We start from the raw sequence: 19062 nt of genomic DNA, 5'->3' as shown, positions 1-19062 counted from the left end.
AGTTGCTTTTATAAATCCTCCCAGTGACCTGCATTGTAAAAGTTAAGCTTTTTTTATTTTTGTCCACTTTCATGCCTGTATTTTGCTACTCACCCTGTTCGAATAATGATTCTAATGAGGTGATTTCAGATCAGTGATACAAATCATGTGAGTCGGATCATAAATCAAATGAAGTCATTCGGATCACTATTTGAAACAGCTGATTTCATATCAGTGATGTGAATCATACGATTCAGATCACGGATACGAATCAATGATTCAAATAAATTAATTCGAATCCCGTGTTTCGGATCACTGATTCTCGTGAAGTAAATTCGGGTCAAAACAAACGTGTTTAAAATTAAATAGAGATAATGCAATACTGCTTAAATTTATGATTTTTTTAAAAAAAAATCATGCGAGTTTTTTTAATTACATATTTTTTAGTCATGCCAAACCCTGTTTTTACTTTTCTCGATGTTTTCTGTAACAGTTCTTGGGAATTGCCCACACATATTCATAAATAGGAAATATTTGTAATATGTTTTCATGACATAAAAGTTGTAAGAGAAAAAAAATTTTATTTCAACATTTACATAAAGGAACATTAACTGAAATGAAATAAGATTCATTTTGAAATATTAATTATAATTCATATATTTTAACATCTAAGGAACAGTTAAAATATATCAAAGATTCAGCAAACGTAAAGAAAGACTTGTAATATAAATCAGTCCTAAATTTGAAAGATCATCCCCTAAGCAAGGCCCTGGTGCGAAAAAGAACCCCCTGAATAACTTTTGGTCTAATGATAGGATTTTCACATACTAGGAATTAAGAATCTGATTTAAGAGGACGCCATACCGGGGAAGAAAATTTTCGTCACAAATTCTCTTTCATTATTATTAATTATTATAATAAATTAATTTATTATAATGAATTCATTATTGATTTAAAAAGTAAGCTCAGGCAAACGTTGTGTAAGTCATAAAGTTTCAATTGCTGAAAAAAAAAATACTAAAATGCAAACAAATTATTAGAAAAGAACTTCTCTATTGCGTAATCCTAAGTAATTTCATAATTTATTTTCATTTGTATATTTCAAAATTTTTTTTTCAATACTTGAAGCTTCATAGCTTACTCTTATTAGTTTGTCTGAATTACTTTTTCTACACTTAAAATAAATAATGAAGAGAATTAGAGAGGAAAATTTTCTTTCGCTGTATGGCGTCCTCTTAATGGTTCACGGGGGGTGATCGCCAATTTGATTTACTGCACGAAATCAAATACAAAAACTTCTCCGAAATAACAGCATAAAAATGATTCGTTCATCACCTTTAGAAATACAGAACTAGACTCAATAGAACAGAGAATAACGTAATCTGTATTGAATTCTCATTTATGCAATAAGAGTCAAAATAACTGACTTAAAAGAAGTTTAATATCTGGGTTTTTCTTCAAAATAAACCGGATTTGTTGAAAGATCTCTCTGTAGGACCTTTTTTTAATTTTTGAAAGTGTGGTTTAAGGGCTCCAAATATGCTAATTAATTAGTGCAGATGATGTTTTGAGCTTTCGCTGACTTGAATATAGGGAGTAACCGCAATCTGGGAAATAGTTTGGGATCCCTTAATTTTTGAGTAGTATTTCGCTATAGCTCGGGAATTGAAGAACTTTTGCACACAATTATAAAATTCGTTTATCCAAAGATGTAAACATTTACTATTATTTTATTTCATAATATGCTCGAAAAAAATGTTGGGTTTTAGAGTACACAATTCTTTATATTGCAAAATCGGATGAATAGTTCCTGAAAAATTGAATTTCAATAAAGTCAGATATTTAAAATTCAATAACTGTGTGCAAATTTGTTTTTAAAAAAATGACGAGATATGGGGAAGTAGGCAGAAAGTAAAATGAACTTAGGATCACTGTCTTTACCGAGGATCTTCTATATTTCTGGGTCAGAAATCCGTAGAAAAGGAGAAATGTTCAGAGAATTTTTGTGTCTGATTTAGAAACTTAAAATAACCTTTTAGCATATTTGAAATCACCCTCGGAACTATTAAAACTGAATCCTAGAACGTGAAGTTATTCAGGGTGGTCCGTTTCTTTTCGCGCACTGTACCTGTGACCTTTTCATTCATCCAAAATTAATTCCATCCAAAAAAAAATATTTTATTTTATTCTACAACTTTCTGCGTCATTTTAAAGAATTTAACTTTATTTGACAGGAAACATAATCTTTCTAATAGTTCCAGAGAAATCGATGCAGTGAACACTCGCTACTACGATATCCATTAAACAATAACTCCCTTTATCGCGATCCTGTTTCATGGTCCCGGCGAACTTGCATTTGAATTAATGTCATTCTCCTCTCAATATTACGATATTCTCTAAAGCAGGGGTGTCAAACTCGCGGGCCGAGCTGAGCATTTTTGCGGCCCAGTCAATATATCCGGCGCAAAGTAGAAATAAAATAGAAATGTGAATTAGAAAGAAAACTAGTATATAAAATTAGAATATACTTTATTTATAAACTATACGGATCATTTTAAATTGTACACGCGAAAATGCAAAGTTCTAATTGGCTTGCGGCACCTGCCATTCCAGGTATACTGCATCGTATCAAAAATACGCAGAAAAAATTTCAAATCTTAGAACAGAATTTGAAACAAGGTTTAAAGATTTTAATTCCTTGGAAGACAAATTTTGTTTGTTTTCTTCAATTTTCCCAATAAATATAGACTCAGTAACCAATAATATGCAAATGGATGTGACTGAGATTCAGTACGACTTAAATTTGAAGGCAAAATTCATTGAAGTGGGTTTGACTGAATTTTACAAATATTTACCGGCAAGGTTTGAAAATACTCGAAAATTCGCACATGAAATTATTTCCATGTTTGGAAGTACTTATTCAGTGCGAGCAATTATTTTCTGTTATGAATGGAAATAAATCTCCTGTCCGAAACCGTATTAATAACGCTCACTTTGGGTCAATTTTGAAAGTAGTCTCGGCTAATAAAATTTCTCCCGAAATAGGAAAGATAGTAGCAGAGAAGAGATGTCAAGTATCAAACAATAATTTAACTTTATATATGTTTATTACAATGTACTATTCAAAATAAAAATATTTATTTCTATGAACATATATTTTTTTTTTGCGGCCCACCTAAAGTAAAGCATTGTTTATTTGGCTCAAGTTAGCTTTTGAGTTTGACACCCCTGCTCTAAAGCAATAAACCCGTGTAAAACGATTTTTTTTTTGTTAAATTTCAACCTTATTTTCTCCATTTATTATTCGTGTTTTTTGACAAAAGAAGACTCACTGCTGGATTTTCGTGCTTTGGACTCAATGCATACTTCGTGGGTTGAATTGACAGTCAAAAAAATGAATAAACAAACAAAAATATCAGATCAATAAAAATGGTATGTTTACGATCTTATTTTCTGAATTTATTTCAATTGTTTTTAATATTTAACCACCATTAACACTCTGCAAATTAATTTTTGGCATAACATCTAAAGTTAATACATATATAACATTTGATAAAAAAAAATCTCATTGTGTTCCCTAAGTATGTAGGTATAACACTATATTTGATCCTCAAAATATTGTTGCAGCGAGGATTTACTGTATAAGACTTTTTTTTTTTAAATTCCATTGTTATTTTGAGGACATGATATTTTATTTAAATGTTATTTTTTTATGTCTATTCGAGGCATTTTTTGAGGTCCTCAACACAAAATGTTCTCCCAAAAGTGGGGAACACCGGATGGGTGGTAATAGCATCCTCTATCACACATCAATGAAGGAGCGCATGCGCAATGATACGTGTCGGGAACAAAAGATGTCCTCAGCTCGCCGCCATTGAATCCTCTTGTCTTGCGGGGAAGACAACATTTGCTCGAACACTTCATCTCAATCTCGATGAGGGTAAGTTCTTCTTCAAGAGACTCTAAGTTATACAGAGATGATCTAAGTTTTTCATGCAAATTCTGCGGTCATGGCGCACTAACCTGATTTAAATAGGGAGCAAAACGAAATAATTCCATCAATACATTAGTCTGTTAAATAGAATAGAAAATGAATAGTTGTGTAATTTTCTCTTTCAATCTTGATTGTTTCTTACATATATATTTAATAATTAATTTATTTTTTTTAACAATCTTCTTTTTAAATTTTGTTTTAATCATTTATTAAAAATCTTTTTTTTTTTTTTAAATTTTATTTTCTTGTTTTCTTTTGTTGTCTGTGTTTTCTTTGTAAGTTGTAATGTGTGCCTATAAATATATTCATATAGATATATTTATAAGAGGCAACAGAGAATAAAAGAAACGAGAAATTTTATGACAAAAATTAAAATTTAATAAATTTATTAAGTAGTTTAACTTAATTACAGAGCTCAGTATTATTGATAAAAAAATAATTCAATCGATTAATTCAATAGAATTCAATCGTAAAATAGTGTTAAAATTTGTGTTTTAGATATTGTAGATGATTTCGATTTAAGACTGCGAAAAGAGAAACTATTGCATGCTTTTACACAAAACAATTTTGCCATATGGTTTAAATGACATTTTCCAACATACACAGATTTGTTCCTCACTCTTTAATATTAAAGATAAGGATAAACTGGGCTCAACATTAATAAAACTCTCTTAAAAATCGCAAAAGTAAATTTTCTTTCTAACGAGGAGAAAGATTTTATTTTCGGCCATTAAATGATGACATATATCGACTTCGATTTCTTATCAGCAACATTTTTTTCCTTCTAATTTACACTTTTGAATTCTTTGCTTTGTACTTATAAAAGCTATTTGATGAGTTTATCTTTTTGATAAGTATGAGTTTCATATTTTATTTAAAAATGTATGGAATTGCACTAAAAGAGTTCAACCTGATTATAACTTAATGAATATAATAGCATTTTTCATAGACCTATTTTTAATTATAATAATACTAGCAAAAATTTAGGAAAAATGGATTTATTTGATTATGAATTTTACTGAGTGGAAGAGAAAATATAATATTATAAACATATTATTACTAATAATTTAAATATTATAGGAAATTTAGAACTGAGAGATTAAAATGTAAAATTAATAATGTACAATTAATAATGTACAATTTTCATACAGTCCAAAATGTCCTTAAATTCCTTTTAAGTTTAGAACAATCACTTGTGGATCTAATACTTAACAGAACATGGCACTATTTCCTCTAACTACTTAAATCAAATTGTTAACAATATCATCAAAGAAGGTTTTTCATGAATGATCACTAATATTCAAACGATTTTAGACTTTATTAAGCAAAATAAAATTTATTCTATCGCGATTTTTGCTTCCCAGGATCTTTACAATAGCATTCCCCTTTCTAAACTATAAGATGTTCTTTTGAGACTATGATTATAAAAATATCCTTTTTTTTCTGTGATTATGAAAATACCTTTAATTGCAAATTTGATTATGGGGAAATTCTAATTGATATTTGTCTTTTTAATAATTATCTTTACAATAGAAAACATATTTTTATTCAAATTGATGGAATACGACAAGGATCTAATTTTTCATCTCTCCTAGCTAACTTATTTTTACACTGTTAGGAAAAAAAGTTATTCTCTTAATATTGAATTTGTTTTTAGATTTATTGATGATTTAATTATCTATAATTTTCAAAATTATACTATTTTATTAAATAATATTTACTCCGAGAAATTCATTTTGCTTCGTCGACGATAATACTAATTTTTATTCTTTGAATATTAAAAGGGATTTACACAATATGATTTTAAATTAAATATAAATAGACTTCTAATTTTTAATCAAATGAATTGAATTAAAAGAATAATGAGGGACGTCATTGTGACACTAAATATTGGTAACACCTATCTTAATACAAAACCTTATCTTAGTTTTAAAAGATACAGCTGAAAAAAATTGACTATTTAATTTGTGGAAATATTGTGATTACAAAACAAAAGCACGTGGCTGAATTATTAGACGCGCAATAGGATTAAACGTAAAATCTTAATTATCAGGTAATACTCTATACAGCTGCATTGTTTTTACGCAGCTAAAACCGGTTTATATTTGTTAATGTTTTTGTATCTAACATTATAATGCAATACGTTAAATATAAATAATAATAGGAAGTATATAAAAAAAAAATTCTGAATGAAAACCCGTTACATGTATGTTTAAATATAAAAGTATTGCACATAAACTCGTGCAAAACATGCCATTATTGAAAAAAATACGGTGCGTCTAATACTTTGGTCTATTTATTATAATGTACTAATATAATACAGTAGGGAACCGATTATCCGGAACGATCGGGACCATCGCTATTCCGGATAACTGATTTTTCCGGTTTTCTGAATTGCTACAAAAAGCCGTCTTTTTCATTGTTAAACCCAACTAAAAAAAAAAATTTTTTTTTTCGAAATAATCTTAAAAAGAAGAAAAAACGATGAAGTAATACACTAATGATTATTTCCAAAATGATGGTAAGGTAAACATCTTTCAAAATAGAAAAAAAAATCCTAAAATCTTATGAGGAAAAAACATTTTTTTTAAAAAATGGAGGGAAAATTTATCGAATTTCGTTCCGGTTTTTTGGTTTTCCGGTTTTTTGGTTTTCCGGTTTTCTGATTTCCGGATAACGGGTTCTGTACTGTACCTAATATAATAAATATTCTATAATATATCGTTTCATGTATCCAATCGTCGAATTCATATTATATGTCGTTTAATTTAACCTATTGATACACTAACGTAAACAAGTACAAACCGGTTTCAGTCACATAAAAACAATATAGCTGTATAGTATCATCTGATAATTAAGATTTTGCATTGAATCTAATAATGCGTCTAATAGTTTGACCACGGACTGAGTATTTCTTCAATTTGTCATAGTTTTGAAACATGCAGATAGATTATTTAAGTTGAAAAGACTGCGAAAACGATGTAAAGTTGAATGTTTAATTTGTGGAAATATTTTTGATTGCGATTACGAAACAAAAGCATGCATATATGCCACGATGGAGACAATGTGTCGATTAAAATGTTGGGCGAATCTTTAAATCATTTCGATGCAGGGAAAAAAACGTGAAGACTAGTTCAAAACGCGAATTACTGAAGGCAATTTGGAAATAATCGTTTCAATTTCGCCCTTTTATTCAAAAATATAGAAAAGTGAAAGTCAAATGGTAATGTGTTTTAATGGAATGTCTAATACGACCCCGTTTTCTTAATTCAATAAATAACTGTAATTTTAATAAATTTTTAATTATGCAACAATTCTTTTTTAAATTTAATTCCTGAGTTCTTTTATTGAAGCAATAAAGTAGTTAACTTTATTACAGTTAAAGAAATACCTCCTTATGCATATTTTAATTTTTCCCTTTTCTAAACTGAAAGGTGTTCTTTTCAGTAATTCCTGCTATTGTAAAAATAACTTTAATTACAAATTTGATTACTGGAAAATAAATTATATATATATATATATATATATATATATATATATATATATGTGTGTGTGTGGTCCGTTAATGGACCCTTCACACATTTGTTTATCTTCATTATTGTTTTGTTAATTGAATAAACCCTTCCCAGGGCAGAAAACAAGAAAGATGGATGTAAACAAATTAAGTTTTGTCTTCGGCAGACGATTTTTCCATTATTCGTCCGAAATTAATATTCTGCGTTCAGCAGTATAGGCTAAATACCAAATATTTGTATGTTGCATCTCTAATTTAGAAGCAGCAATTGTTGTTTATTTTTTAAAATTTAATTTTTTTAATCATAATTTTACAGTGTTGAGCATAATCTAGAATGTCTTTACAATTTAAAAACTCCTTGAAAAAGTTTTTTTTTTTTTTTTTTTTTTTTTTTTTTTTTTTTTGCAATAACGGACCCTATTTGCACAAATTCACAAAAGCGGAAGACAAAAAAAGAAGAGAAAAAAAAAAACAAAAAAAGAAAAAAAGAGACAAAAAAAGAGTTTTCTTTTATCATTTTTGCGAGATATAAGTAGTACATTTACAATTAATTTGAAGAAATTAAATTATAAAATTTGAAGGATTGATAAGATAAGCATTAAATACCCAGATAGCAAAATAAGGTTTAATTTCACTCATCTAAAACCTATTAATGTAAACCTATAAAGGTTTTTTATGCGGTTTACGTGTAAACCTTCTAATCTTAAAACGAGAGCTGCGACAAGTACGCCCATTACCCTCATCCCAAACCTGGGAAAACTATATAAAATACTTATATAAAAACCTGAAAATCGAGGTTGTCCTAGGGTTTTCAAGCAGGGAAGTATCCTTAAATAAAGCTAGTCTTAAGAAGAATATAATCTTAAATCTAGGTATTTATAAGGTTTCTTTTCGCAACGTCTTGTATGCTTAGCTAAAATCCACCTTGTCATGACATTTTAATGGGCAAATGCAATTTGATCCTATCGCTAGTGTGAGTTCAGCTAGAACGTCCTTATGGAACTAAGTGACCATTTTTCCTAAGTGGCAATACTTTTTAAAAAAGTTTTAGGAAATAGTTTTTAATCCTTTTAGGATGAAAGGTTTGAAACTGCAATATTTTTGTCTTTATTGAAAAAAGGGTTTTAGTACAAGCGTGACAATAAAAGGACAATTCAGCCACAAGGTTGGTTATATGCTTTCTGGGATAGTAAAAGCATGAATGTAACTATAATTAATTATAAAAATATCACGGCATGTTGTTGTTTATCCTCTTAATCTGACATATGTTAGATAAGCTCCAGGAGGTCACTGACCGCAACAAATAGGGGATCTGAGGCAGTGGCGTAGTTTGGGGGACATATCTTTGAATAATGAACTATTGTCCTGCAAGTATTATGTAGACAGAAAAAAAATATCATTATTAATTTTTTTGTAATTTAAACGTATATATATATAAATATATATATATATATATATATATATATATATATATATATATATATATATATATATATATATATTCTTAACGAGAACAGCCGGCTTGAAAACTTAATTAATGGTGCCTGGGGCACGTTAAATCTACCCGATCACAATGTCATCCATATTTCCATAACAAATAATTCCTCTGGGGGTACTGAATTGGAGATTGATCATTCTCTGGTTCAGTTTAAAATTACGATCTGTGGAAGAATGAATGGATGGGTCCACCCTATAAACGGGTTTGACGTATGGGTGTGGCAGAAGTCAAATTAGTCATACATGGCGCCACATGAAAACAAGAGCAATCGAACCCCACCTGTCTTAATGGCCGGCGACAACAACATAATTTTGATACCAATAACCCCCCACTGTTCTGAAGTAAGTTCCACCATAGAAAGTCAAATGCAAAGCAGAATATGTTCTGGAGAAGCTGGTTGAACACTGCATTTACATACGTCACAGCCCGTTTTACGGGAAGACACATCACCCATCCATCCGCACATCGTAATTTTAACCTGAACCAGAGGACGATCACTTCAGTACCTCCAGAGGTATTTATTTGTTATGGGTCACAAAGTCCTCCTTGGTTCAGGTAAAAATTACGACCTGCAGATGGATGGGTGATGTATAAATCTGCCCTCTCTGTAAAACGGGCTGTGACGCATGTATGCTGTCTCCAGCTCATTCTCAGGTCAGCTCGTAGTCAATAGCCCATAGTGCAGCTCTAGGGCGACATAAAGGAATGAAAAAAAAAAGTAGAGAAGGAGATCTTTCTAATTCCCTCAAAATTCACATCATGACATTGGAGTATGAAATAAAACTTTGGAGAAACTATCTTGAAAGGAACTGCTTAAAACTTTTCGGGCGAGCAGGAGCTTTCTTGTGATAATAAAATGAAACATTAAGAACTTGGCTCCGATAGAAATTAAGTATTCTTTATATTAGTGGGAGGCTCTTACAAATTCCCTTAGATTCTACAATTCGAATTCGAACTGCGAATTAATGGTGGTTTTAAAGATAATAATTTTTATTTCTGCTGATTTTATGTATTGACTAGAAAAATTAAGTTTAAAGTACGGAGAACAAAAATCTGTTAAAATTCCCGAACAGTTTTGGTAAAAAAAAAATGCACAAAAAAAATAATTTCTGACCCAAAAAAATAATAATACTGATTATAATTCCGTTTAATAAAACCAAAATCTATGATATTGTAACCATTCTTTTGATAATTTTTCTGTTCAGGTGGTAAAATTTTTTAAATTAGAGTTCTCACTACACCACATTTGGTAAAAAATACAAAAGTTAATTTATAGGAATGAATAATTTTCATACCATGCTCTAAGGCAGTGGTTCTTAACCTTTTTAAGCTGCGACCCAAATTTGAGAAATATGTTCATGTCGCGACCCAAAGAAAAGTCAAAATTAGGCTGAGTAAGCCACAATGACTTCTTCTAGGAGATGTTGGTATTACTTATTATTGGGTTATTACTAACTTTCTTGGTTCGACTCAGCGCGACCCAAGAAATATGCTTCGCGACCCATAGGTTAAGAACCGCTGCTCTAAGGTATCATGATAAAATCACCAAATTTAATATTTGATATTTTGTTGCCAATTTTACGAAAATCAGAGGTGAACCGGGAACTATTAAGGAAATAATGGAATTATTTTCTAAAGTCAATCTGCTTCTTTTGTTCCACGAATGGAATTCATGCCTGTTTCAGCAGAAGCGTTCTTTGCCTTCTCTTTGGAATTTTATTTCATATTTAATAACCGTCGTTGAACAGCCGTCTTAATTTTCGGATTTACAACTCCTTGTCATTATGAACCCAATCCAGAAGACAAGAGAACTGCTGGATCAAGTATTGGGAGAAATTTGCCTTCGTGGAGCACTTTTTGGGTGGTACTTATCCTCATTAGCGTTACATGGTAGCCTCCAACGGCTTATGCGCGGGTTCAATCCGTCGACCACTCCGTAGGTTATTTTATGTCATCCCTGTGGTCAGCCGGATACGGAATTCTTATCGAACAGTCATAGCTGGGATTCGAACCTGGTTCACCTCATTGGAGGGCGAACGCTCTACTGAGAGGAAGACCGCGAGAGCCTCCCACTGTTAGCCTGGTGGCAAGTGGCCTGGTGTCTTACTTGTTGGCTCTTTTTGTTACATTTTCCGTCTGATCCACTTGGCGTTCTTTAAAAACGTGTATCTTCTGTACAATATGCGACATGAGTGTTAATCTTTTTTTGAAATATTAGTTTCCTGGTTAATAGTCTTCTGTTCCTTCAGCGGGAAGGAAAAATAGGTGTCTTTGCATTTTTAACTAGAAATATTTCTTGAAATAGGCTCCAATATTCCACATTATACTCTTTCTGAGTCGCTCAGGGGTTCGCCTTCCAATGAGGTATATCGGGTTCGAATCCCGGCGATAGATACGAATTTCACATCCGGCTTGCACCGACCACAATGCTGACGGTAAAATATCCTCAGTGGAAGACGGATCATGAGTTCCCATGCCGTCAAGCTATCCGTTGGTAGTTTCCCTCTCCACGTTACTTAAAATGTGGATTACTTCCATCAAAAAGTCTTCCATGAAGACAAATTTCTCTCAATACTTGATCCCTTGTATCTTCTGGATTGAGTTCAAAATTAAAAGGCTGCGGAGTCGCAAACCCAAGAAATTGGGTCGGCTGTTCAACGACGGTTATAAAATAAAATAAAATACACTATGTCTGCTAACTACGAATCGAACTCTTTTTGAAATGTAATGGTTTAAGTGAATAGCAGGGAGAAATTGTAAGAAACTTTATGGTCTTACCGGCTGATTCCCATCACTGCCCTATGGGAATGGAAGGTTTGAAAAGTTAAGAAATGCAACGTTTTCACACTTTTAGAGCTAGTTTTTTTCTTTCTTTAAAGTTAAGTATCATTTGCCCAATATTCCTTACACTAAAGTTTTGTTAAGTATTATGTTCTTGTCCTTTATTCCCTACATTCATGTTTTTGAAGTTAAGTGCCACTACTCGGTACAGACCTGCCCGGTATTCTTTTCATGGATCCCCCTTACCCTTTTGTAAGTCGAAATTATTTTATTTAATAATGATCAAAAAATTAAATAATAAGGTACCACGTTTTATTTTATTACATATTTTAACAGGCCAATATACAAAACATTCAAAATTCTTCGAATGTGTACATATTGGTTTATTCTGATCTCTCATTCAAGAGTTTCTACTCTATTATGTGAATTCACAACTAAATATTTGATATAAATATCAGTACATCACTTTATTTTATTCACCTGAAATTAATTTTCCTGTTTTTTCCCCCCGCACCTATTCTTAGTTTTTTAATTTTTTTTCAGAGATTGTTTTGCAGAATGCGGTATTGAAGGATTGTGTAAAATGTTTTATTTTCCTGGGTTTTTTTTCTCCAGAGATTGTTTTGCACAGTGCGGTCTTCAATGATCTTGTAAAATGTATTGAATAAAGATTGGGGTACTTCAGTCACCCATCATAATTGCGCCATTAGATTTCCACTCATTCTGATCACTATTAACATATCCTGCTTCTGATGTTTTGCTTAAAAATTCAGCTGCTTTTTAATAAATCTTTATAAATCTAATATTAATAAATTTTAATATATCTAATCCATTTAAATTTTGCAGGCTAGATAGCAGAAAGTTTCTGATAACTTAGATATTTCAATCATTATTTAAAATGTAAAAAAAAAAAAAAACTTTGGAAGCTTGAAAACTTTCTTCTATACTCTTCCCCTCTTTTAGGAAAGGGGGAATTGAATTTTTTCTAAACAGGCATTTGAGATGATGAATATTTTAGAACATTTTTTTTTAACTTTAAAAATTATATATTTTTAAATTAATTTTTTTTGTTTTGTTTTAAAAATGAAAATCGTCATTCTTGTCTGAGTATTTAGAGTTCTTAAAAAAATAAAATAACGAACCGCCATCCGGAAGACTATACTTTTTTGGTAAATTGAATGGTCAGACTTAAATGAATTAATGAATCATCATTTAACCCTCTCCTCTCAGTTAAGAAAACGCGCAAGGAAGAAAAAAATTTAAATGCAAATACTGTGCTTATTAAAATCACGTTCGTTCTTTTAATTTTATACATCAACTGATTTTAGAAAACCTGTACTCTGTTCATTCGTCAAAACGAAAAAGTTTTTAAGAATGTACCTTCTTAACACTATTTTGGATTTCACAAAACGGTGACAGTGATGTTATGAAAGTGTAGTGATTGGATAAAATATCGATTCCGTTCTTTACAGATATGATTTCAAAAAATTGTTGATTTTTTTTCTTGACGGAACGAAACATATGATGGTATAATTTGTGGACAACATCGTTTTTCACATCAGTATGTTCACTACCTAGTTACGGTAAAAAAAAAAAAAAAAAAATTCCTCGTATTTTACTCAACATGGAATTATAAGGGACCGTTCACTCATTACGTAAAGGGTTGTAATCTGCTTATTTTAGCTCACATGTTTGAGAGAGAGGTATGAGCAATATGCTAAAACACTAAAATAATTTTATTTTCAATTTTTTTTTAAAAAAAAGAAGTAAAATAAAAAGTAATAAAAAATTTACTATTTGAAAAATTTTAAATTCTGAGTTCGGAGAAATAAAAAATAAATTTCGGTGAAAAGTTTCCGAGTCCAACTGATATAACCGCACAAAGAAAACTCAAAATATTTCCAAAGCATATTCCACTCAAAATTTTATGCAATAAATTTGAATTTTATCCTAAAATTAAATTGCTGAAACAAATTACAGAACCAATTAAATTTTAAAAAAACATGTATAACTTGTCTATGGTAAGAACTCCCCTGTCTGAGACCGTCTGCTGTAATGGAAACAAGAATATAGCGCATTTCTAATACTAACACAATAGACCGAAGAAAAATATTACCTTTCTCTCGCCAACCCGAGCTTAAACAGTAACCCCACACCCCTACTTGAAATAGTTATACCTCGTTACCATAGTCACCGCCACGGGCCCAGACGAATGACTTGGGGAGTTCTTACTTCAGACAAACTATAAATTGTTGCGATTTTCTTACTTAAACATGGCAGGAAGTTTGTGAATTGCTTATTTTTGCTGCTAAGGGAGGAAACACAAAATTACAACAAATGCACTTACGTGCTATTGGAACAGCCTCTTAAGTCCATCGTAAAGAAAGAAATTGAATGAATGTACTTAGAACTGAGCTTGTCACAATAGAGAAGTAATAAATATTTTTATTTTCAGGAAAGAAAAGGTGTTTTGCTAAGAAGAAGATCTCATTAGAAGAAGAATCGAGAAGTAAGTAAACTCTTCATTCTTTTGCCCTCTCACAATGTTCAACACTCAAAACTAACTGATGCAAGAAGCCATTCCTTTTTTAGTATTTATTCTTTAATCTCCCGAAACAATTCCAATCCGAATCTGGTAATGTGGGACAGATTCTTCGCTGAGTGTGGCAGGAGAGACTCGTTACAAAAAAATAACCTCAGACTTTCCTCTACACTTGACACTAAAATTAGCTTTTAAAGAAGCACCACCCTGCAAAAAATGACCAATAGAAATCAATAAAAAAAATGTATTAATCTGTACGGGGAAATGGAACACTGATATCAGTAGAGTAAATCAGTACAATGGACTGGTCATGATATATTGATATCAGTAGAGTAGGTCAATACACTGTATTGGTCTAAATCAGTAGAATGGACTGATATCAGTAGAATGAACTGGTCTGTACGGGGAAATGGAACACTGATATCAGTAGAATGGACTGGTCTGTACGGGGAAATGGAACACTGATATCAGTAGAATGGACTGGTCTGTACGGGGAAATGGAACACTGATATCAGTAGAATGGACTGGTCTGTACGGGGAAATGGAACACTGATATCAGTAGAATGGACTGGTCTGTACGGGGAAATGGAACACTGATATCAGTAGAATGGACTGGTCTGTACGGGGAAATGGAACACTGACATCAGTAGAATGTTAGTTCTAAAGTTAGGGAAAGTTAGGGAAAGCAATATTAATGTAAGCATATTAGATAGTATTAAACAGGAAAATGCAACATTGTTTATTTTTTTTAATATGCAAGATTTAGCTGAATTGGTCACCTGCTTTGTAAGCATTATAGTCAATATAGTAACAAAAGCATATAGCATATAATAACAAAAATAAATAAATTTTTTTTTAATATCTTGTAACGGTCGTTGAACAGCCGAACCAATTTTTTACGGTTTACGACTACTAATGTTCAGCTCTATACCCAGATATCAAAATAAGGTTTATTTTCACTCAGCAAAAACCTTTTAATGTAAACCTGAGAAGGTTTGTTATGCGTTTTACGTGTAAACCTTCTAACCTTAAAATGAGATTTGTGTCCATCTGCTCTATTCTACGCACATTACCTTCATCCAAAATCTTGGAAAACCTCCTTCTATATAAAGCCCTTAAATCGAGGTTGACTAAGGGTTTTGAAGGGTGAAAAAAATCCTTGAACAAAGCTAGTCTCAAGGTGATCTTAAATCTTATAAGGTTTCTTTTCGCAACGTCTTGTAGACTCAGCTAAAATCCACCTTGTCAAGAGATTTTAATGCACAATTTAATTTCATCCTATCGCTAGCGTGACGTCAGTTGAAACGTCACGATGGACCTAAGTGACACTATTTTTTTTTAAAAAAAACCTTTGAAAATTAATTTTTAATCCTTTTAGGATCAAAGGTTTGAAACTGCAATATTTTTGCTTAATTAAACAAAAGGTTTTTAGTGCAAACATTTTCGTGACACTAATAAGAAAATTCCGACAAAAGGTTGTAGTTAAAGTTACATGCCTTCTAGGATAGCCTTGTAATTTTGAACCCAATCCAGAAGACAAGGGAACTCCTGGATAAAGTATTGCGAAATCTAGGTGATCCCCCTGAGCCACTGCAAATCATTCTGAAGTTATTTAACCTTTCACACGCCAGCGGAAGGTAAATGCTTTCTTTCCCGGATAATGAAAAACTTTTTTATTGTAAAAACGATCTGAAGTTTAATTCAGTTATAAGTTAAGATTTTAATGCAGAATCATTTTAAATTTTACAGACACAAGTATACACTTGTAGGTTACTTGTAGGTATATACTTGTAGTTAAATACAGGACAGATATAGAGTCTAATGACGCCCGGTGGCTGAGCGGTAGCGCTTCGCGCTGTCGTGCCACAGGTCCTTGGTTCGATCCTTGGGCCGGGCAAGGCCGACTCAGCCTTTCATCCCTTCAGTGGGTCGATAAAATGAGTACCAAGCATGCTTGGGAACTAACACTGGGGGTTCCGCGTTCGGCTGACCACCTGACCGGAACATATGCTCCTGCACCCCAGAGCCCAAGGTCAAGAAAACTGAGATGGGCACAGTCGGCCTTGGCCCTCTTAATGGGCTGTCGCGCCACTGAGTTAGTTTTAGTTAGTATAGAGTCTAATAAAAGAACCCAAATTATATAAATTAAAGCTTCTTGTTTTTTTTTTTTTTTTGTTTTTTTACAGTGAGCAACAAAAGCAGAAGTATCTGTCCGATGGTGAGGGAAAACGGTTGAAGGGAAGGAAAAAAACAAGATGGCGAAGGCTCGCTCAGCAAGGAACAGCAACAGGATGGCAGCTTTAAAAAGGGCGAGCGAAAGGCGAGCCAAATCCTGCTTTCTGGTGGTCATCTTCTTCGCTGTCTTTGCCTGCATGCTAGTCACAGAAGTGTTCTACGTTGAAGACGAACGCTGGAGAGAAGAAAAGTTCTTGTCCATGTTCAATTTCGGAGACGATATGATGGATTCAGCGCCGCCACCTTCCAACAGCAGAGTTGCCAGAGAGCTGAAATACGAGGAGAACGATACAGTGACAGTCGAACATGAAGACTTCTGGCAAAGTGTTTCCAATGCGAAAGATAAGTTTTTCGTTTACTCTGCCTACTACGATGACAGGCGAACAAAGTGGGTGAGGGTGATAGCCGCGGCCAGAACTCGTCTGGCGGACAAAGTGTTCTGCAGATTCAGCTTCAGCAAAGGAGATTCCTTAACTGTGGTGGGTATTAACAGACTCATCAGAGAGAACTGGAATCTCAAGTACAGTGCTTATTTCATCCTCTGTCCCTTAAAACAACCCCTCATACCGACCCACGTGTCTATCATCAAACAAAGTGAGACACTACTCACGGTTGGAAACAAGCTGCTCGTGAGGAATAACAAAAAACTTTACAAAAAGCCGGAAGGGGTGGCTGTGTGCATCAAACCGCTCCACTACGAATACAACAAAGTGAAGAACTTGATTGAATTCATAGAGCTCAACAGGATAATGGGCGTGAACCATTTTGTGTTGTACAATCACACAGTAGGCCCGGATGTGGAGTGTATATTGAAGAAGTATGTTACGGAAGGCGTGGTCACCGTTCTGCCATGGCAGCTGGACATTGTGTCTCAGAAAGAGATACGAACCGAGGGTCTCTTTGCGGCCCTTAATGACTGCTTGTACCGGACGATGTATCGATTCCGCTACGTCCTCATGATAGACTTGGACGAATACGTCATCCCACACAAAAACAATTCCCTCAAAGTCATGTTGGAGTACTTGCTAAGAAAGAATCCCGACAGGACAGGGGCTTTCTCCTTCCAAAACGCTTTCTTCTATCTTCAGTGGCCAGATGATTCATCTGCAGTGAGCCTACCCTACAAGCTGCTCACTTTGCAGAAGACTACCAGGAAGTCCAAGTTCCACGCCCACAAGCAGCGTTCCAAGTGCGTCATTTTACCAGAGAGGGTGGTTGAAATGGGGAACCACTTTGTGTGGGAGTTCATCACGGGGAAGACGATGATGAATATACCACCAGACGTGGGATTTTTGCACCACTACCGGGTGTGTGAATTTGGTGGTAACGACTGCATTAATACCACCCACGTGACTGACCGTCGCTCATACGCCTGGAAAGATGCGATGGTGGACATGATATCTCTACGCCTCAGACTATTGCAACCAGTATGCCAAAATATTTCCCCATTTCTCCTTGAATGAATAGCTAATGTGTCGTAGGGTTTATTTTCTAACTTAGGGATCGTTCATACTGCAAGTGATTCACGCACTTGCGGCCACCCTCCAGAGGTAACGAATCTTAGCAATGGTTTAACCAACCAAGTGCTCGTGTGAAATATTCTCAGAGGTAATGTGACCAGATTTCTGAACCATGATTTGAAGACAAATCGCTTGGGGATTCCTCAAAAAGTTTTACCACTCGAGGATACCCATATATTCATAGAAAATAATAATTTAGATGTGCAACAGAGCTCTCACTTTTTTTAAAAAAAAAATAATAATAACTAATATCAGTTGCGAAGCCATCTTCATCAAGCTTGATGTCATTATTAAGTAGTTTTGATCTATCTTTAGATGTTCTACATTTGTTCATCACTTGTAAAATGAAGGAGTTTATGATTATTAGTTTATTTTTTGCTGGAATTATTTTACAAACGAATACGAAGTTTTCATAAGTTAATTTTAGCATGGTACTTTTCTGCTTTCTGTAGTAAGATAAAATTATTTTGTTTAATAAAAGATGCGCATTTCCGAATTTTGTCATTTGATATTTCACTGCAAATTAAAAACGATGGGGTGGTTTCAGAAGATTTGAGGACGTATATAAAGGTTTGAGAACAATTACTATTCAGTAAGAGATATAAAGTTCGAGGATTGTTCCGAAGATTCAGTGACCCCTGATCTCCTAAATCAGTTGTAGATGAATCGTGGCTTAAAATGCCTCAGCTGACCCGATAGGGACCGTTCTCACTGTTTGCGATTTTTTCGCGTACGAATGAGAATGTGATTGGCGTGTTTTTTCGCTGATAAGATTCTCTAACGGAAATTTGATATAAACTAAAAAGAAAAAAAAGGGTGGACACTGTTGAGTTCTTGACTAAGCTCTTAATGTTTTCAAGTTTCACCTGATGAGGATATCAATAGTATTTACGTTGAACTAGAACTCCGCGATAGGCTGTTGGCAATAGTCTCAGGACATGCCATCACAAATTTGATCCTCTGTAGAGAGGATGGCTCTTAAGTAGCATGACGGTCTGC

The 19062-nt window shown here is 33.1% G+C and overlaps 1 protein-coding gene across 1 annotated transcript; it reads left to right on the top strand.

Annotated features, from left to right (window-relative positions):
• Positions 1–3775: 3775 nt before the first annotated feature.
• LOC107437327 (beta-1,4-galactosyltransferase galt-1) lies at positions 3776–18559 on the top strand. Its single transcript, XM_016049267.4, has 3 exons — positions 3776–3919; positions 14222–14275; positions 16495–18559. Exon 3 carries the CDS (start codon positions 16564–16566, stop codon positions 18004–18006), a length of 1443 nt encoding a protein of 480 aa, XP_015904753.1. The 5' UTR covers positions 3776–3919; positions 14222–14275; positions 16495–16563; the 3' UTR covers positions 18007–18559.
• Positions 18560–19062: the final 503 nt, after the last annotated feature.

The sequence above is a fragment of the Parasteatoda tepidariorum genome, chromosome 7 (assembly GCF_982258835.1).
Source record: "Parasteatoda tepidariorum strain Cologne lab strain chromosome 7, Ptep-v5.0, whole genome shotgun sequence".
In the NCBI taxonomy this organism is placed as follows: Eukaryota; Metazoa; Arthropoda; class Arachnida; order Araneae; family Theridiidae; genus Parasteatoda; species Parasteatoda tepidariorum.
This window is presented reverse-complemented; position numbering and strand designations above follow the sequence as displayed.